The sequence below is a fragment of the Cyprinodon variegatus genome, unplaced genomic scaffold, assembly GCF_000732505.1.
Source record: "Cyprinodon variegatus isolate N-32 unplaced genomic scaffold, C_variegatus-1.0 Scaffold637, whole genome shotgun sequence".
Classification (NCBI taxonomy): domain Eukaryota; kingdom Metazoa; phylum Chordata; class Actinopteri; order Cyprinodontiformes; family Cyprinodontidae; genus Cyprinodon; species Cyprinodon variegatus.
Genome location: NW_015151090.1, coordinates 112,801 through 134,413, shown reverse-complemented (window position 1 = coordinate 134,413; position 21,613 = coordinate 112,801). Strand labels below are relative to the sequence as shown.

The following is a 21,613-nucleotide window of genomic DNA, read 5'->3' as shown; positions in this document are numbered from 1 at the left end:
AACTTCTCAAAACTGAGCTGGAAGTTTGTAAATAGCAATTTTCTTCCTGTGAGGCAACTAGTAATTATATAGTTGGCTGAATGCTTTTCTTTGAAGATAAACAAAAGAAGAACACGATTTAGGAGCCATTTGGGCCCCGAATCCCCCCCGCCTAAAATATCTAGGTGTGGAGTCTGTGTGTGTGCTATGTGTGCTCCCATTCTGGTATCAAACTGGGGACCTTTTGAACCAAAGTGAGGAGAGTTTGCAGGTTTATTGTATTTGATAACGCTTAGGTTTAGGACTGAGGTGTGAACAGGGTTTAGGTTTGGTTTGCACCACTAATGGTGATCTTTATGGTTATTTTCAGGGTTAATGCATAGAAAGGGTTGAACATGACTAAAAATTAGTGAAAGTCAATGGAAGTCAACACATGGTCCCCACTATATACAGCCAGATGAGAGAGTGTGTAGCCATGTATTTGTTACCTTGTGGAGACAGTGTAAGGCCAATTTCCCCACTTTGTCGGGTTTTAAAGGCACTTTTGTGATTAGACAACTGGTGTTCCATCCTATTGACTTTTGTGGATTTTTAGTCATCTTTTCATCCCCTTCTATGCCCTAACTAGTATTCATATGCATTCTGAATGTTTTAAAATAAAAAGACAAATAAAGAAATGCAAACTTTTTCTAAACAGAAAAGGAAATGTGAGATCCTGTCTAAAATATAAACTCAAATAAGAGTTTAAATAATGACAGAATAAGAGAGTGACAATTATCCAAAAATAGCCAGCAAATAATGGCTTCTTCTGAACGGTTTTCTTATATGTTCCTAAAGGCAAACTAGAAACAGCTAAATGGAATCAGGGCTTCATAAAACCTCAGCAGTTGTAAATCAGCCACAGAAAGTGGGATTGGTGCTGCTATGACCAGCATCAGCCTGAGCTTCTGGCCTCGATTGTAGAAGTTTCATGTGTTCCGCCCCAAACTCAGGTGGGACGATGGGGAAAGAAGGTAAATGCTCAGCGCCGAGCAAAGTGGGCCAGCTCATCGATTATTAAACAGGCAGAGAGTGGAGGACCTATCAGGAGGTTTAGACATGAGCTACTTCTTGGATACTTCTGCAATCTGAATATAAGGTCAGATGCTAAAAAAGAGAGATGAAGAGAAAAAAAGTTAAAGTAATAAGAAGAGAGGAGGCTGTAGAATGAGTGAGGAGTTAAAATAAGAACCAGGGAGACAGGAGGAGAGGCGTAAATAGTGGAAATAAAGGAGCAAACAGGCAGTAAGGAAGAAGAAGAGAGGTAAACAGAAATGTAGTTCTGCAGCAGAAAATGTGTAGATAAAGACTGAAGGAGAAGGAGTGATTCACATGGGGAAGGAACAAAAGAGGGAAAAGCTTAGAGAGGAGCAGAGTAAAGATTCTGTCACAGCAGCAGCAGAGGAAGCCAAGCACCTGGAGAGGCCCCTCAGGACAGGAGCGAAGGGTTTTAATGCGTGTTCAGGGTCTCTCTGTCACCCTTGCTCCCAGGTGTCCCATGGGGAAGAGAGAGCGTGTCTGTCAGTCTGCACCACAAAGAGTCCGTTAGAGCAAACAGCGCTGGGCTTTTGAGAGACTTAGTATCTGAAGGAAGACAGTAAAGCTTGGCTGCTTGGCTACCAGAATATTGATGGCTGTACAAATAAGACTCGTCCGCGCCTGCTTTATCAAATTTGCAGAGTAAAGAGGAGCTGCAGCTGAAAGCTGGTAGTTATTTTAGATGCCTTAAAATAAAATAAAAAAACTCTGGAGACGACCAAAACTATCAATTTAAAAACACCAAACGAGAAATTTCAATAATTAAGAAAACAAAAACTTCATCAGAAACAGTGAGTGACACAAGCAGAAAGCGGAAACAACAGAAAAAAATTATTAGCATCACAATGGACGACTTTCTTTTCTTTTTTTAATTTATTATCAAATGCATAATACTATTACTTCATGGTCTTTTATATCACTTGTATGGTTATGGTTAGAGAGAATATTCCTAATGGAAGAAACTAAATAAAAAAACATTGATCCCCATCGCAAGACAATCAAACCCATAATCCTTTCTGATAAGCAGAAAAATCCTCTTTAAAACAAATCAGCTTCATTAATAAACACACATTTTTTCTTTCATTATAACCACTGTTATCAATTAATTGAGATATTATGTGATAGACAACCACTAAATACTAAAGAAATGTGAAGTAGAAGATAAATTGTTCAGACATTTTTTCATTCAAATACGGTTAAATAAATCAGAGTTTATTTTAATAGGACAGCTATTTTTAATTAGAATATAATGCAGTGATGTGCATTAATTTTATTAAATCCTCCATTTTCTTTATACATTATTTGTCTTCATATCTTTTTATTAACAAAGTTGACCCCCAGACAGGAATGTAGAAGGGATGCATTGACTTATTGGCCCAGATTTCCCTCATTCAGGTGATCAGCTGATCACCTTCTGCTATAAGCCAGATCTATATGTGTAGTTCTATTTGAATCCAACATGGTATTAATCCAGCATGGTATAAATCTGGGAAGTCTCCTGTAGAACGTGTTCGCAAAAAGAGAAGGACATCATGTACAGTTCTTCAAGCTGATTGGGTACCTGCCTCCGTGTTGGGTATTTTCAGCAAATTACAGCAGCAGTAGCAGCTTGATTTCTTTTCACTAGCGGATTTAACTGATAAATCAAACTCTTACCAAATCAGGTCGGGGGAGAACGCGCAAACATCTTCCCATCCACAAAGGCAAAAATCCCATTATTTAACTCGTTTGTCAAAAAGAAGGGTATTCCAGCTTAAACCGGTGCAGCCATGTTTGCTTTGCTTCAGCCTTCGTCCTCTTGTTGATGCACTGACATCATACACATCAGAGATTTCATTGGTCTAAAACATTTCTGTATGATGCATTTTCTGGAGTTTGCAGATTAACAAATGTGGTGACAATTCATTGCTGGAATGATGAATAATTAGGATGTTAAATTGAGCTTAACCACTAATCTTCCATAATATAAACTTTGCATTTATATAAGAAAGAATTATCCTGTGCTGCTGAACACAGATTTATTCTTTCACAGGTATTTTTTTTGTTTCTAAATCTTGTATTGTGATCTTATAACAGCTGTTAAAGGGAGTACTGGCAATTATTTGTTTCCTCTTAAAGCACTGGTCAATGGGGCCTAAATTCTCATATTTCAAAATTACTGCAGCTACAAAATATAAACCTTGGTATCTTGACCGATGGAAACAAAAAGCTCCACTCTTTACCTTTTGGGTAAAGCTGTTCTGTTTTTATTCCCTATCTAAACCCAGGCTAGCGTGCACAACAACTGATTTATATTTAGTGGCCAAAGACACTAAAAAGGATGCACAACGGGCTGATCGGAGTACAGATGCTGTAAACGAGGTCAACTTCATAACCATATTTATACTCCTATAGGGTGTTTGTATGGAGCTTCTAAATAACTCAGAAAAAGCTTAAATAACCACAGTGTGACAGGCCGACGCTGAACCATGGGATTGATTTATATTCCCTCTAAAGAGTCTTCCACGTTCTGTGTTGTTGTCAATCACCCGCCTTCAAGCCCATCGGTGACACCAGTGACACTAATCCTTGGCGACATTTGTGTACAAACAGCAACACACAGTGGAAGCAACAGGAAGAGCGACGTCACGTCACAGCCGGGGTCAAAGTCAGTTTCCTCTGAGCCAATTTCCTTTGATTGATCTCCTTCCAAGTTTGAGGCCAGAAAAAGCTTTCAGCTCCATAATGATTCGATAAAAACAAATGCCACGGGAAAATGATATAGAATGATTTAGCGTTAGTTAACAGGTTACGGTTTAGTCTGACATCTGGAATTGATAGTATTGAACCCACCTCACCTTGATCGTTCATGCGTTCAGCGGTCCAGCAGAGAGAGAAAGGCCCGGTCAATTTAATGTTTGTGAGGGAGGGAAGAACATTCCTATAGCTTGAAGGTCACACGTCAGCCCTTAATATCCATCTGCCGCCGATGTATAAACGACATTTGAGTGGATGTGTGGATTTCTGTGTGTGCAAACATTGTAGGGATACACCTGAGAGACACACACACGAGATACACAAGCACCAATGGAGCCCTTCGGCGTCTCCAACTGCCATAACATTGCAGAGTTTTTCTTGATTATATTCAGCAGCGGTAATTTTACGTGTCCGTGGGTGGAAAATGAAATGGTAATTTCTTCTGTTCCACTTCACTGACTTTCAACAGGAAACAATCATGATTTAGTCCCAAGCTGAGCGGCACTCTTTTCTTGAGTGAGTTGTCAAACCACTTCACAGCTCCTAAAAACCTGCAGCTGCAGAAGACCGCTAACATGAAATGTCTGCAGAGGAACAGCTTCGACTGATGCTTCGCCGCACATTCTACCAACATCAATTGTTCTGTGATATAAAAAAGACAGGCTGCTTTTTTTCTTCCTAACATTTATTCTAATGAGCTCCGCCACAAGTGGCCCAACTGACACGTTCAACGCCAGCTACCATACTAATAATAATTAGTTAGTGGTTGGTGTAACAGACCTATTAAATAAAGACCCAGTAGAAAAGGCATCCAATGAAGCGTAGAATTTAAATGCTTGTAGCAGGAGGACGGCTGACATGAATGATTCATTTCTGGTGACACATTCAGTTCTGCACTGAGGACACAGTAAGGAAAAGCAAACTCCTAAAGGATTTATAGGTTTTAGTGAAGACTCAGGGTGTTTACATGTACAGCAGTCTTACATTATTAAACATTTCAAGACATTACTCGGAGTAAGGCTTCATATTAAAGACAATAACTGTTTTCTTTACACCTAAACCCAAACAAGGCTGCATGAGGGGAAAGCAGCGATGGGATGGAGATCTTAGCCTTAGTTTCACAACTAATCAGATTTCTCATATCTGCCTTCTATGTCAAGGTGGACTTTCTTTTAATCATCTGGGAATTAGGTTATATTTAGTGCCCTCCTTTGTGTGTTGGTGCCTTTAAAAGATTGGTTTGATTGTTTAACTACAAGCTCTAAGAAGTAAAGAAAAGAAGATACATGCTTCCGGGGTTTTTTTTCCATTCAAATACATGTCCTTAATATTCTAATAAGAGTTTCTGCTGATTTCCTTATGGACATGCTAAATGCAAATATCTAAAGGCCAATTTAAATGGTTTTTAAAATCCAATTTTTTTTTTTATTCAGCCAATACACCATATGTAAGCCCCACCACATAGAAATGAAACACTCTTCACTGTAGAACTTGCTGCTGCTGTTGCTGAGGTAAAACATTTTGGACCAGATCATCAAAGAAAATAAGAAGCACCAAATTGTACATGTAACGTTTTTTGGGTACGTGCAATAAGTCTGCGTGTTTTTGCTACAAAGATTGCTGCACAAATGTACAACACGAACAAATCAGTAGTTCCAGCCATTAAACTGAGTTCTAAAGGCAGTGTAGAGTGGTTGGAAAAAGAAAGATGAGGTTTAAAGCTTTTGAGATGGAGGTAATAATAATAGTTATCTTTAAAAAAAATAATAATAATCAATGTATTTGCAGAGTACCCTTACATAGCTACTGCTACAAACAAAAGTAAAAAAAAAAAAAAAACTTCCAAGTGGACAGTTACGGTTTATAAATCAAAGAAGAAAAAAGTCCCCGGTTCAATGAATAAGAGATGAAGAGAGGTGAGAAGAGAGGTGAGAGGTGAAAGAACACCTTCACCCTCCCCTCCTTTGTAGCAACAATAACTGCAGATATCTTTGCGGCAGATATCTGTTGCACGAGTTGAGTTTCTGATTTTGAAAACAACTTTGCGTGTAGTAAATGTTTTGATAAGCTTATCCTCCACCCATGAATTGCACAGTTTAGTGATTAAAATATGATCTGGATATTGATGAAAGCAAACAGGATAAATGGTTTGCAGGTGCTGTTTAAGAAACAGAAACCTTCTAAAGATCAGGAGCTTAGAAAGTTTTACTATTACCTTTTTAGGTTTCTGAAAAGAGACAAACAGAAATCCAAATAGCATTTTCCTTTTCTTTGTTTACTAAATGCATATATTTATTCAGATTGTGAAATATTTAGAGAGAGCAATGCTTTCACATGATAACAGAAAGGCCAATCAAACCATGCAACATGGAGAATTAAGAAATGTTGGAAGCCTGCTATACTCCTCTAATCCTTAATAGAAGATGGACAAGTTATAAAAAAAAAATCAACTCAGTCTTTAATTAAGTTTTAAATTGGTAATACCTAAAATTGTCCCCATTAGTGCATAATTTAACAAAAACTGAAGATTAGAAACAAACTGCTGTTCCCCTCACTGTGTGCACATTGGAATATACAAAAGTATGAAAATGCTGCAAAATGATGAGCTAAATAACTGTAATGAAAAAAAAAAAACCCATACAGGCTTTTTTCTCCATGGAGATTGAAATATCTGAAGGGTGAATTTAAGTATTCTTGATGGCAGAGGCATGACTCATTAATATCAATGATTCTCAGCCACCCACACGGCAACCCTGACTGGGGTATGGGCTGGGCAGCTGACTGGTTGCCGCTCTAAAGGACTCATCTAGAACCAAATGACATCTTCCTACTGTGGAGAAACCAAATGCACAAGTCGTTTTACAGAGCCGCAGTAAAAGGCTGCAGATTTAAATGCCTGCTGGGTTTTAATAATTGATCTCAAAGTGCAAATCCCTCCTCAGTCTGTTTTCATTGAAGGTGCCCAAAGCATGTCAGTAACCTGATAAGGATAGCAGATAAAGATCGAAGCTTTTACTCCCCCCCCCTTTTTAACCAAACAAATTTAATGAACAGATCAAACTGACAGCCTGCAACGCTGATGCATCACAATGAGAATGACTGCTAAAACCACACCACAGTGGTGTCAACTCAAGGCATGTACTATAGGAGCTCTCAAGCACCGAGAAAAAAAAAAAAAGGTCCTCAGTGCAGAGTTATTTTAATATTAGCAGCACAGATGTGGAACTCCACTCTCAGGGGATGAAACATTTTCTGGGCCATCAGGCTGCAGCGCAGCACCAACTATTACAAGGTTAAATCCCAGTTTCAGTGAGTAAACACGCTGGGCCAACATGCAGTGATTGTTCTGGAACAATAGTTCAGGCACTCTTAGGTTCTGTTACTTTGATGCCTCAATCAGAGAAACATATGCAAGGTTTTGGGATGGATAAGTTGGAGAGGGGCTGGCTTTTTTTCCTCAGCTTTTATTGTCATTACACTGTATGAAAGGGTTGGCATTATTTATTCCTCGAAGAAATCCTAATTTAAAGGACATTTAAGTTCATGTATGTAATTGCCCCGTCTCTCCTCTACCTGCACACTGAAGATCGGCTCCCCATAGAGCCGTCCTCATCCATGACTATAGCCAGGCCAAGAACAACCACATTTGCTGATGACACCACATGATGCCCCAGCAGCCACATTCATCACCAAGGACAGCTCCAAACTGTTTGACTTGCTGCCCTCAGGGAGGCGCTACAAACGCAGCTTCCTTCTAAAAGCAATAATCACTCTGAACTCTGCTGTGCACAGATTTCTTTAAGGTTTTTGTGCATTTTTTCTACTTGTTATGATAAGAACGTCTGTATTATTTTATACTGTATTTGTTACACTGACTGAACTGTTTCTGGATTGTGGTTTTTTGACTAAAATTTCACTGTAAGGTATTTTGTGACATTGAGGTTCATTGGCTTCAAATGAAAGCTGATCAATCTACACATTTATTCTGACTTCAAATATTAGTATATATCAAATATTATTCACTACGTTCAAACTTAGCTTATCTTATAAAGCTTTGTCGGTGGAAACGATGATTAGAACCATGTTATGACCTTTTAAAAAAGCCTGTTGCACCTTTACTAAACTACTATTGTATCTGTACGGATAAACTATTTCATAATAAACTATTTCACTTTAAAGTAGCATAAAATAAAGTAAAAAAAAAAAAAAAAAAAAACATCAACCAAAAAGAAACAAAAAAAAAACGTTTAATATTTGCATTGAAGGGATGCATTGTTAAAAACATTGCATTTCCCTCAATCATCAGTCTGGACTTAGGCTGCAAAGAAATTTGTCATTCAGGTCACTTATTACTTCAAAGCGTGCTTGCGTTAGCAATCATGTTTTTTAATTTGAGACTGAACCGGTGGGAAGAGAGAAAATGCTTAGGAAACATTTTTACAGCATTTCTGACTATTCAGTTGAAGATGTTTCATGATTCCCAAAGGCTTCTTTTTTTATTGCCCTAAATAAAACAACAAGATACAATTCACTTTGTGAAATGTTCACAAGAAAATCCCCAGATCTGTTAGAGTTTTAGGTTCCTCGCTGTATAAAGCGGTGTTTTAAACACTGCAGAGCTGAGGTAAGAAGCTGCCGGACAGCTGGGTGTGAATATGTGAATGCATCTGTGCCATGTTAACGTGGATGTTCAGTGCATCTGTTTTGCGGCTGGAGGAGAAAAAGAGAGAGAGAGAGTTTGTGCTGGTGCTGCAGATAACAGGATGGCCCCACCTTCATCTGTCCCCGCAGGGGAGAGCAGCACACGCACAACCGGAGCTCACGGTGAGAAAGCGAGATTAGGAAACAGAGAACGTCGCAGCAAATATGAGCAAACAATTTTCACGTTAATTAGCATCCCTCACCACCCCCGCAACACAGCGACCAAAGAAGCAGAGGCAAACGGGGACGAGCTTTGCTAACTTTAGGTCTCTACTCATCGGAGCTGAATCAGTGGCAGCCGACAGAAGAAATAAAAAAAGAACCTGCTGTGGGATTAAGAGCAAGTCAGGGGGAGTGGCAGGTTGGGGGTTCAGAAAAGGAAAGAGGGGGAAACAGAGAATGAAAAAGGATAAGTGGAGATGAAAGGAGATAGGAGATACGACACAAAAGTCAGAAGCAAGAGATGGAAGAACAGGAAGGAAATACGGGAGATAAAAAAGATGTGTGAGGTGGAAGGATCTAGAGGACTGCTTTCAAATCTGCTTCCAACACTCAACAATGGCTGACAAAACGCTTCAATCTGCCTACTGAGTAAATAGTCTAGTGTCATGGCTGGGTGGGGGCAAACCAGAGCCGAGTGACAGAGGCAGCTGTAGGTCACATAACTTAAATGATTTCTATTCAGGAAGAAGTAAGGTTAAAGATAAAGTGTTTGCTAAACGATTCACATCATTTAAACTTTTCCACGGTTTGTGATTCACCACTAGAGATGGACCGATTCATCAGCCAGCCAAAATTTTAGGCCGATATCAGCCATGTTCCTGCATCAGTATCCAGTGACGGAGTCCTGCCATTATAACCAATCACCAACCATTATAACTGAGTTATTCTACTCTGAATGGATTTCTATATACAGAGTGAAGTCATTGGATTCAAATTTAAATACATAAAAAGACATTTACTTTTTAATCATTTTAAATCACATCCTGATCATTTATTTAGGACATTTATTAATTTTCTTTTACATTTTATAATGATATTTTGCATTTTATATTTGAATAAATAAATTTAATATCCACTTATTTAATGGAATAATCATTAATTTATTTCATAAACCTCAGGGTCTTACATACTAACAATTGTAAAAAAAATATTTTCAGGACCCCCAACTGGTCTCTCATGACCTCCCAATGGATCCTGACCCTCCTCTTTGGAACCCATCCTCCAAAGCTCTGATCAGATTCCAAAGCAGCTGCTTTAAACAATGCTTACCCCTCAGTATTATGCTGCCATCACCATGTATCACAGCAGGGATGGCGTGTTCAAGAGTAGAGGCAATTTATGTCCCATCTATTTAATTTTGGGGATCATTGTTAAGGGAGTGCTGAATATGTAAAGCTGTAGCAACTGCAGATGAACTTTCCATTTCCTCTCAGTTCTAGATGAAGTGCTGTTTGATGATTCCGAGAATATGAATATAAGACAGAGATGGATACTTTAGCAAGTGATTGAATCTTTGCACAAATAAAAAAAATATTTATTCCATAATGAAACAGGCCTTGTTTATTTAGGCTGTGTTTAGGAAACAATGACTGTGATTCTCTTCTGGGCTGCAGAGACAAACACTTCTGGGAGACTCCAGAGAGATCCCACAGATGCAGCCAGCCACAAGGCGGACACTTCTGTGCACCAAACACACAGTTCATTTTTTAAATCAATAACACATTACAGCAATTCCTTCTGATGTAGAATCCAGGCCACCCAACAACACGTGCAGCTTTTCAGACCTCCTGTGAAACAAGGCCATACATTATAACCAATCTGTCCGGACTGATATGTTTGCCATCAGCAAACTACAAAAAACTTGCAACAAACCTGCAAAAACAACCATTTCTATGTTGCTAAAAAGCAGCAGTATGCAGTTCTGAGGGGGATGGGGGGGAGCTCCTGACTCGCAGTCGGTTCCACAGAGGTGAACAACCTCACAGCTTTCATTTCAATCTTTCTACTGCCATCAGCAGCGTTTCCTGCTGCAGCAGTGAGGAGGCCGTTAAACACTCTACCTGCTGGGATCTTTGTGTTCAGATAGAGACTCCTGGGTTGGTCAGTGGGGCTAAAACTGCTGTGTTGGAAAAGTATTATACAATGCATTCATAATTTAATCACTAAGCTTTTAATCACCAAAAAACTCAGCTTATTGTTTTGTTTTTTGATTTAACAAAAGCCTAAAACAGCCCCAACTCTGAGCCTGTCCATCTAAGCTCGGCTCAAATGACCAGTCATCTATTAGCAGCTTCCTTAATGGCACAAAGTGAAGCCGCTGTGGATCCGATTCCAGCTTCCCACTGACACATGCCCATGTGTTCCTGGGTGAGACGTACGGCTACAGTGCAAATAAAGTTAATTACCACGTTTCTACTCAATGAAAGGCATCCAAGCATGATCCTGCCACCACCATGTGTCGCCATCTTTCTGCCTTCCACTGATCACACACTGAAAAACACGGTTCCAGACCAAGCAGCTCCTATGGATTTTTTTACCGTTACAATTATTTCCCTTCTCGTGTTTGTGCATCCAGATTGTATTTGGATTCATGGTCTTTTCTGTCTGGCTGAGTTGGTGAATCTCATACATCTGTCCCATGCTAAGAAGCAAGTGTTAGCAGCAGTCCTGCTGGGATGAAGAAGCTGTGCGGACGCATAAAACCCTCAGGTCCTGGGCACAGCTTGGAGTTTAGGCTTGTGAAAGAGCTTAATTTTCACAGAAAAGGTTTCAAGGTGTATTTTTGGCTCCGTATGCAAAATTTTAAGAGTTTGCCAGGGAGAGCCGGACCAGTTATATCAAGGATCAATACAAATCAGACACACCTTGCTAGTTTCTCCTCCATTTTGCTCTCTGGACTACCGCCTGATGAAAAGGTTTCTATTGATGTCTGGGGGAGCTTCCTTGTGCTTTTATTTGCTGCTATCATAAATAAACACAAAGGGCTTTTTTCACAACCAAATTGAGCAAAAGCAAAGTGTAAAACACCAAATAATAAACCAAGACGACATGAATGTTTTAGAAAAACTCTATATGTAACCAGATTGAGTTACTCTGGAGTATACATTTAAAAATGTAAAATACCTTGTACCTTTAACCGCACAATATGCATCTAAGATATATAATGAGGTAATCCAAATAAACAAAACATGATAACAATAAAACTTATTTTAAAGACCAGTCAGTTTACTCCTCAGGTTAGGGTACCAACCGTCAGAGAGAAGTGGACTCAACAAGTGGATGCAGAAAGGAAGGAAGGAGGAGGTCTGCTCCATGGGGTGGATTAAGATTTTCAGAAAAGATGTTGTGCCTTGAACAGATCTTATCTGAAAGTGGCCGACTAAAACGCAGCTGGAATTTTCTCCCAAGCTTCTTAAAGCTGGATAGAGTGCAGAAAATCCCCAGCCGGTCAGTGAGGGGAAAGTATGCCTATCAGTCTCCAGACTTTGTGTGCCGGATGTGCTGCTCACCTGAAGAACGTGACGAAGAACTGCACCAAGTCCATAAAGTTGCTGTGCTGGGAGAAGGCAATCTGTTTAGAAAGGAAAATAGAAAAAAAAAAAACTGTTAGAAATCTGCTAGAACAAGGAGGATTTTACTGTGAAAGGTCAGCATTATGCAGCAGAACACACAGCCTGCAGGAATGTGGGTGACCTTGTACCCAGAGTGCTGCTGCAAACAAACCTCTTCCTGTTTCTGCATTGCTGACACTAAGTATTTTGAAAAACCATTTTATCAGACTTTTATAAACTAATTCAATACAGATAGGTTTCGTGTTCATGATTTCCTTTATCAAAGCACCCTTTCCCGATATGAGAAAGTAAATTATGAATTAATTCCTGTCTGGCAACAGGAAGTAGGCAATAAGACACCAGTCAGTAAGACATCACATCCCCATCTAAAGGAATTCAAAATCACAACAAAAAAAGTCTATCTGTAGGTGAGAGCTCCTACTAACTGTCTTGAACAAGTGGCCAAATACCAGTGAAGAAAAATCTGCAGGAGCGTCCATGTAGCCGTCTGTTTGGACGGCAGTATTCAAAGATACAAAAGACCTGATAAGTCGGCTACGTGCAGCACAACGGGATCATATGCAAGGGACGACGCACGGCTAACATGATTAAACACTGCCGGACCCAGGATGAAAGAGTCAGCTTCGCCCCCATGCCCCGGTGTTGTGATAGGTAGGTTCCCTGAGGGGATCTGTTCCCCCCTGCGATCATAGAAAAATTTCTGCAGAGAGAGCACAGCCTTTTTATTCTTTTTCATTACCTTTTAACAGATACCTGCGCTGAGGTCTACGTGTTATTGATGGAAGGAAAATCACTTCAATCTCTATCTGCCTGTTCTGACCATCTAGCTCGACATCACATAAACAAAACTGCATTAGACAGACAGTGGAAGAAAAGAAAAGTCATTGGAATTTATAGGTTAGATATTTATATACTTGAATGGAACTAGGACTCTGATACATAGGTCAAAAATTAAAAAAGACTTGATGCCACAATTGATAGTACATTTACTTTAGGTCCTGTTGGTTTCAATAGCCTTTTTAGATTAATAAATAACCAATTAAAACATGCATTTGTATTTATAAGTCTGTTTTTCTAAGTCTGATCAAAATTTATTTCATAGTCTGATGCAATTCAATGCAACACAGAAGCATAAATGGAAGAATCAGTCATTCAGAGAAATGTATGATGAACTAGAAACAGCCAGATTATGTTCTCAGAATCCAGAAGTGACGACAGTGTTTATCTTTCAAAGCTGCGGCCGTGTGTCAATAACTTTTTGCAGTGTTGCTACGAAGCCTGTTTCTTTTCCCCAAACTTCTCCGGTACAGCTGCCCAAGGTGCCAAGTCAGTTTATCTGATGCTCCCAAATCCCACATGTCAACAAGACGACGAGCCGGCATCGCTGCCTCACAACCACGGCCTGTCTGAGAAAATAAAACCATTAATGAATGAATGAAGAAACTTCCTTCCTGCATACGTGGGCAGAAATATTCTCTATATAATCATCACAAGTGGCCCTGCTCCGATGACATCCTGTCTTAATCAACGTTGCCACGGGCAACGCATGCAGTGTCGTTTTTGCCTCCCTACTCCACTCATCCTCCCACAACCTCCCACCTTCACCTCAAAAAGCCTCAAAACGAACGTTGAAACCTCTGGTGACACAACACTGCCCCTCTCTGGTGTCAAAGGAGGTACTGCTGCTTCTGCTGCCTGAGAACTCAGGTCTGTGATCCCAAATAAACCTTGGACCAGTGATGCTTGTTATTCTTCAGATTAACACAGAAATCCTATGCATGGGGAGGAAGGGAGAAGACCAGCAGGAAGAAAGGGGCTTTTCCTTCATTTTGGTTCATCCTCTAAATGAACAAAAAGTGATTTCAAACATTGAGACGTTTTTCTTTCCATGAGGGTTTTTCTGAAGGGGGCAGATTTTGCACACTCATGTAATCGGACATATTTGAATCCCTGAAGAGCTTCAAACCCTCAGACTATGTTCCTCTAAACTGGTGATCACTGAGAATAGGTTCAGAGGTGTCACTGGCCTCATTGAGAACTTTCTGAAAAGATGATGACAACTTATGAAAATATCAGCTGACCTCCGAGACATGAAGTTATAAAGGAAAGAAAGACAGAGCAGGTCATCGAAAGTTATTAGCTGATGAAACAGCGGCTGAAAGACAAAAGGAGACTGAAATGACACAACTGGAACCAGAAGGGGATCAAAACTTAAAAGATACCCTGTCTGAGCAAAAGGTTTGTCTTCTAGAAAATTGACTCTTTTACTTATAGTTTAATTTAAAACCACAGCTGTCACCTTAGACAACTACACACCTAATGAAGGAAAATGCCTTCAAAGGCCAACAACAGCACCTCTGAAACAGGTCATCCCTGACAACACATCTGAGAACAGCTACTGTTGCTGCTGATCTTGAGTGTCAGCCATGTTAAACAGATGATCACTAATCCCTGAGGGTTGCTTCTCTGCCCAGCAGAGACGTGTTCTTTAGGGGCTCACAAATGCTGGACTGCTGCAGGGTATGAGGAAGATAATGAGTCAATATTATTTTAATTGCCTCTAACGGCTCCTTCGTCTATGTTGGAGCTTTGAGAGACTGTGACAGCATCAATGGGGAGCGACCCAACAGGTTCTACATTAGGAGGATCTGTGGAAACTCAACTTGTGACATGGCTGATGTATCTTTTTTCTTTCTTTAGAATAAACCCAGTAAATAGACTCCTATTTATTTGTTTCAGGGGTTATTTTTAATTGTTTATAAGGAAGGAAGGAAGGAAGGAAGGAAGGAAGGAAGGAAGGGTCATAATTCTAATATAATTTAATATAATTTTCGATTAAAATATCAGGTGAGCCAAACTTTTGTTACTTCACTGCAAGTAACACATAAAAGTATATTTTTCCTAATTTAAGCAATATTACAGATGTTGCTGTGCCGGATTTATCAATGATTAAACAGCAAAAATGGTTTTAAGCCTTGACCAGGACAGCCAGCTGGACCTCTGGGCTTAAGGCAACATTGCAACTTTTAGCCACTAGGAAGCGCTACTGTGATTTCCAGGTTTGGTTCCCTAGAAAGAAGCTGGAAGCTCCGAATCAAACCGTCCATCCTATGTGTTTTGAAAACTAATAGCAATCCACATAATGTGTAGTAATTTGAATCAATGTTTTACAGCAGAATACGGTTGTTTTCAGACATCAACTAGAGTGTAGATTTCAGTTGGAGCCGAACTGTGACCACATTTTCAGGCCGCAGTAGTTTGGAGAATTAAAGTCCGATTGTGCTTTCATACTGACCCAAAATGGATCAAATTTAAGAGAATCTAAATTTAGCTCAACCTAAAGGTACAGGTGTGAAAACGCCATTTATGAGACTGTGGCAGAGGAGGATGCTGACTCTGCTGACTGCCATGGATGATGGAGCCAGTTCAACGACAGGCTGGTGCTCCCAAGGTGCAAAACTGGGGAAAAGCAGCAGGAGAGAAGAGGTGGACAGATAGAGCGTCACACTCAGCATGTAGAGTGTTTGTTTGTTTTTTAACCTTTCACATTGTTCTGATATGGAAGATCCTGCATTTGAAAACTTTGACAACTGTTAGGAAATCACAAAGCTGTGGAAGAGGACGGCCTTTATCTATAAATAGGTGTTGCGGTTTTAGTATTTCTAAGCCTGCAAACCGCAATGAAAAAAGACTGTCATTAGCTTTAACTTTATGTCAAACTGCTCGGCTTTTATCAGCAGGTCAAAGTTTTTACCAAATCTGTAAACTGGATGCAGACATAACCTGATCAGTGCATCTTTGTTTTTCCTATTTTCCCTTTTTTTTATATAAATATTAATTCATTCCTAACTAAAAAAGTTTGCTTTTTTCTTCAAGTTGTGGTTAAGTTTGCAGTTCCCCTGCTGCACAGGTAATAAAGATCTGAACTCCTGCTACCTCTCCTCTCAGACTGCTGTGACCAGCAGGCGGCAACTAGCGGCCCAGATAAACGCTCCATGGCTCCACAATGATCTGGGAGCAGCCCAGGCAGCTGATAGCTGCAGCTTCTACTCCTCCACAGCAGGGTGTCAAATTAGAGGCGGATCTAATCTCTACCATATCAGGACATGTTCACTAAGATCACAGCTCCTTAATGTAATTAGTCTGGGATTTGTGTTTAATTACAAACATCATTGCATTTTGGATCTATTCTCCATCGAGGGGGGAGACAAAAGAAACATGGGAACGGGAACTCTTTCACTGTAACTCATTTTGCTTTCATGATCCGACCTGCTCAATTTCATGCTTCAATCCGAGCTCCAGACTGGTAGATAAATGCTGCTGATTAATGGACCTCTCGGGTGGTTTGGTCACAAATCTGATTAAACACGAGCCGTGAAAAGAGTTCTAGCGACTTCCGAGCAGGTGAAAGCTAACAGCAGAGGTGTGAGGACAGTAAGCAGAGAGAGACTTCTGTGCAGCCCCCCCCTCTGAGGCCTGCAGAGTGAGCTTAGCTCCCACCCGCGGCCATCTCTGAATGCAGCATGTGTTTCAACTTAACATTCCACTTTGCCCTCGCTCCTTCGCAGTTCGCTGCTTATGAGGAGTTTTTCAGGGCTCCGATCTGCGCCTGCCAACACCGGAGGACCCACCACCTACGATTAGACACACTAAATCCAGCAGCACACACTGCAGCAGATCACTGAAGGCGAGAGAAGCACAAAAAGGGAAGGAAAAAAAGGAAATGAAGGGCTGTTAGTAAACAGTGAAAGAGGTTTGAGATTAGCAGCAGCCGAAGAGGAGGAAGAGTTTTACCTCTAAAAACTCCTCAAGTGCAAAGCAGCTGACCTGCGCTCTTAAGTTTCAAGAAGACGGGTGAACTCCTACATGATCCCACTCAGCAGGACGGATGATGAGGTGGATCAGCTCCGGATAAGAGGAGGAAATGCTCTCTTAACTTGGCTCAGCTGGCTGTTGTGCTTCGATGGTAGGCTAGCTAGCAGCAGCTGGACTGGAGCTGAGAAAAAACCCAAATCCCTCACAAAGCTGAGCATGGAGGCAGGATTGGTAGTTTTTTTTCCCCCTATAAACTAAGAGAGGGCAGGGGGATGGCGTCTCCATAGTGTGACCAGTCAGAAAGCCGCTCAGGGTGGAAGATGGCAGGGATCTCCTCATTCTCCTACTACACCACATCAGCCTGCTGGGACTTTCATTCACGCAGGACAGACGTCCTCTCAGTAATCAGAGGAGTGAACAAAAGGACTACAGTTCTGATTCAATCCAAGCTTTTAATATTTACCTTCAAATGTTCAGATGTTTTGTATCTTTAAAGCTAATTTAAATCATTACAGAAGCTCCAATGTCGACTTCAGGATGAATCTGAGGACTAAGCTTTGAAACCCTCCTCACGACCAGAACTTTACTAACCCTTTGGTCAAATGTCCAGGTTTTGCCACACTATGTTAAAATAAACTCGTACTTTTCAAGGTATGAGTTTGTTGAGATGCAGAAAGTCAGATTATTTTTCCTCAGGCTGTAGAGAAACCCTGAGGAATGGTTACAGAAGGACCAAGGCCAAGGTGCAGCTTGTAATGGCCGTTATCCCATCATTAGTGGGACTTTGGGTAAATGTTAGTACAGGGGTTCCCAAAGAGGGTAGGGCACCCTTATGGGGGGTTCGATGTAAATACAGGTGGGGGGCATCGCAGATTTGAACTGAGTGAAAGGAACAATTATAGAAATAGAAAAAGAACTTTATAGAACTTTATTGATCTCCTAAATGCACTGGAAAAAAGTCATTTTCTCTTAAAATAAGTGCATTTCTTCTTGGATTGAGGAGGTAAAAGAGCCTTTTTGCCAAAAGAACAAGACTATTTACATTTAAAATAAGAAAACGCAATTGTATTATCTTATTTCAAGTGCATGTTAACAAATTACCTTATTTTAAGAATAAAAATGCTCATTCCATTAGCAAACTCCCTCATTTACCTACTCAAATGAAGGGTAAATACACTTAATTTTAAGTGGGAGCAGTGTGGGGTTAAGGATCTTTGCTCAGGGAACTAGTGTGCTGCCCGTTCGCGATCAAACTGGGTACCTGCTACCCTCTCAGAGCACAAGCGCATTGCTCTGACCACTACTTCAACACTCCCCTAGTATATTTAAAGAGAGGTTTAAAAAATATATATATTTGAAGGCAATTGTGAATTCTGTTAATGAAAAAAGAAAAAAATTACAATTTAGTGATTGAAAGGCAATTGTAGTATATTTTACTGTAAAACACTTGACTGTAGTTGAGTTTCCTTTGTTTAACTATCAAGATTGTTTGGAGGGGGCACAAAAACCTTCTTTTAAATTAAACGGGAGTCCATCGAGAAATGTTGGGAATTTATTGGGATAAACTTTCCTCATCCTGAATGAACGAAAGTAAATCTACAGTACAATGTCTTCTAACCTCATTTTAGGCTCCTCCTTTTTTTCCATTGCAAAGGAAATATTAATTTATCTGCTACTTGGCCATCAATTGAATATCAGCAAATTGGTGCATCTCCAGAGTTACAGTGCTGTACTTCTGCTTCCTACCTGTATAGGTATAAGGTGAACAATAAACCGCTGAATTAAACAGGGTGCCTTTGACATTGTAGCAAACACAGGGTCTAATAAACAGCTCCAGAACTCAGGAGAACTGTTTTCTCTCCAACATCTGCATCAGACTGGTTTTCTAGACTCAGCAATGATTGTAGCTGAGCCACATTAAGACTCACTGCCAGCTCCAGGGACAGTAGACAAAGTGTTTTATTCACCTCAGCTGCCAGGAAGTAAAAACGACGACGCTAAAAATGCTCCTGGTCAGCAAAATAGGAAACTTCTTATCCCTGCTCAGGTTACCTACATCCCCAGGCTGCTCTGACAAAGCAGAGCATCATGAGTTTGAACAAACGTCCAGATCATAACAAATACAACAGGCACTATGAAAAACAAAGATATTCGTAAAGTAGATAACACAGCAAGTGGTCAGAGTTAGAGTCCAGTTTTTTAGGGCAACATAAACTCATAGTTTATTACAGCTTTAAGCAGTGAGGCTTAGCCTTATCTGGGATAAACACTGTTTTTCAAACTGAAGAACGGAAGGCCGAACCCTGTCCTGGTTCTACGTTCATCTGTCTCTCAAGTCTAGATGATGACGAATTATAGAAATACAACAAAAACACTGCAGCAGATGTTAAGTTTAAATAAATAATGTATTTACCATTAATTTCAGCAGGTAATTAAGATTATCTGCCAATGGAATGACTATTTTTACCCTTAAAATAAGATAATTAGATAACATGCCATTGAACTGCTGTAGTTGTTTCTCATTTTAAGTCTAAATTGTCTTATTCCATTGGCATAGTGTCACACTTACCTGCTCAATTCAAGAAAAAATGCACTAATTTTAAGAAAAAATGCACTTATTTGATTTAATTTTTATTGTGTAACTAAGTGGATCCCTGTTTGTTTTACTTTCCTGCCTTGGCAGCTTAGGTAATGGCGCTGTTGCACCTTGACGATTTAGCCAGCATATGCCTGACGTCCCAGAATCTTCTAAAATTCTGCCAATACACCATTATACAGTAGCTGTAAGTTAGAAACACGTTCAGCTGTCGTCTAGAACAGGGGTTTTCAAAGTGGGTGCCGCGGCACCTAGGGGTACCACGAGGTCACTACAGGGGTGCCGCAGGATTTTTTCATAGATTGATGAGTTTTGTATTGAATGTACATTTTTACATTTTAACTATTTTGTAGATTTATTTTGATGTAAGCAAATATATTCTAAGACGAGGGGCTTCATTTTATGTTTTCTTTACTACTTTGAAAAAAATGACAGAAAATAATTATTATCAAATAATGTCAAATAATCATTATAAGTTTAGGGGTACCACAGCTGGGTGGAAAAATGTGTAGGGGTACCTTGAGCCAAAAAAGTTTGGGAACCACTGGTCTAGAACACGTTAAATACATTGATATTTGTTGGAGATAAGTTCTTCATCAGTTACACATAAGTTATGCACAAGTTACTCATAGGTTTCGGATAAGCTAGACACCACAACTTATGAGTAACTTAGACTTAACATATGTCAACACTCAAAAAACTTACCTGTAACTTATGGCCCATGTATGAGCATAGGCTAGCATACATGCCGTATTTCGACATGTGCCAGCCTACTTCAGTATGCTCATAACTTATACAAAACTTGAATGGATCCATGCAGAAAACAAGGCAAGCGAGCAGCAGCTCCTTCTAGAGAGGGTTCACAAATGTCAACATCAAGACACATCCTGTGATTTGGCCAATAAATATCACCACTATCAACAGATTCTGGAAAAACTCCAGAAAATACATGATTTCTGCTCTTCAATGGCATGAAGAGGCTTTAAAAAAGGTCTGTGCTTTCTACTTTGTCATGTAGTGTGATGTTGTCAGCTTGCTGTTTGAGATGAAAACAACAAGCATGCATGCAGTGACAGTGAGGAGGAAAAACTCCTTTAAACAGTAAGAAACCTCCAGCAGAACCAGACTGCATGAGCAGCCTCCTACTGGGATTGACTCTGAGCCAGTTTCATGCCAAAGGGATGGAAAGGAACACATCCAGTAGGTCAGAGTCCATAGTAATGTCTCGGAGAGAAACAGGACTAAACACCAAAATTTGTTATCTTTGGGCTCAATCTGACCTCAGAAAATTAAACCTCTAAAACTGATTAAAATGAAAACTTGTGACCCCAACATCTTCATATTTGTCTGTTCAGGATGTAAATATATATATATAAAAGCAAATTAACCCAACGTCAGTTTCAGTAGTTCCATTTCTCAGTCTCCCCATACAAGCGGCTCCACCTTAACTTTTTCAACTTTAGTAAACTGGTTACAGCTGATAATGATTTTATATCTCAGCCAAAAGCAGATCTGTCGGGGCTTGAGAAACAGCAGTGGAGTCCATACTATGGGCGTGTTTTCTGTAAGAGTAGGATGCCTCATAACGAGGGTCTGCTTTACATTTAGCTTCTGCATCTGTCTTATTCTCCTCAAAGAGTCTTTTGTGGTCAAAGAGCTGTAACGCCTTTTTGGAAAACCTTTTCTCACAAAAATTCAGCTAAGTAGAGGAAGAACAGACTGAACATCAGGAGAAATTAATCAGCTGGCCATTTTTAATGCTTTTATAGGTTTCCACCAACCCTTTACACATTCTCTTCAGGGGATTGTATTTTTCAGCCCCCACTGAATGGTGTCAAGCTCATAAAAGTTTTCACCCTTCTCCATGTCATGTTAGCCATCAATGGTTCTCCCACTGCTATGGTTATAATTAGGTAGGGTTAGGCCAATATGTTTTTTAAAAATAAAAAAAAGAAAATCGTTGTTAAAGTGACCCCGAATTCATCAGTTAAAAATCCTGTTGTTTCTCAACAGACCCCTGTTATATACCAGGGGTTTGCAACCTGGGGCTCTGGAGCCACAGGTGACTCTTAAGACACTTGACGAGATATATATATATATATATATATATATATATATATATATATATATATAT

At 39.9% G+C, this 21,613-nt stretch overlaps 1 protein-coding gene across 1 annotated transcript in view; it reads right to left on the bottom strand.

Annotated features, from left to right (window-relative positions):
- Positions 1-21,613, bottom strand: part of atrn (attractin) — a 171,314-nt gene that overhangs the window by 71,896 nt on the left and 77,805 nt on the right. The window contains exon 25 of the mRNA XM_015393339.1: positions 12,006-12,067. Within this exon, the coding sequence (XP_015248825.1) occupies positions 12,006-12,067 (62 nt within the window). The remainder of the gene's footprint in view (positions 1-12,005; positions 12,068-21,613) is intronic.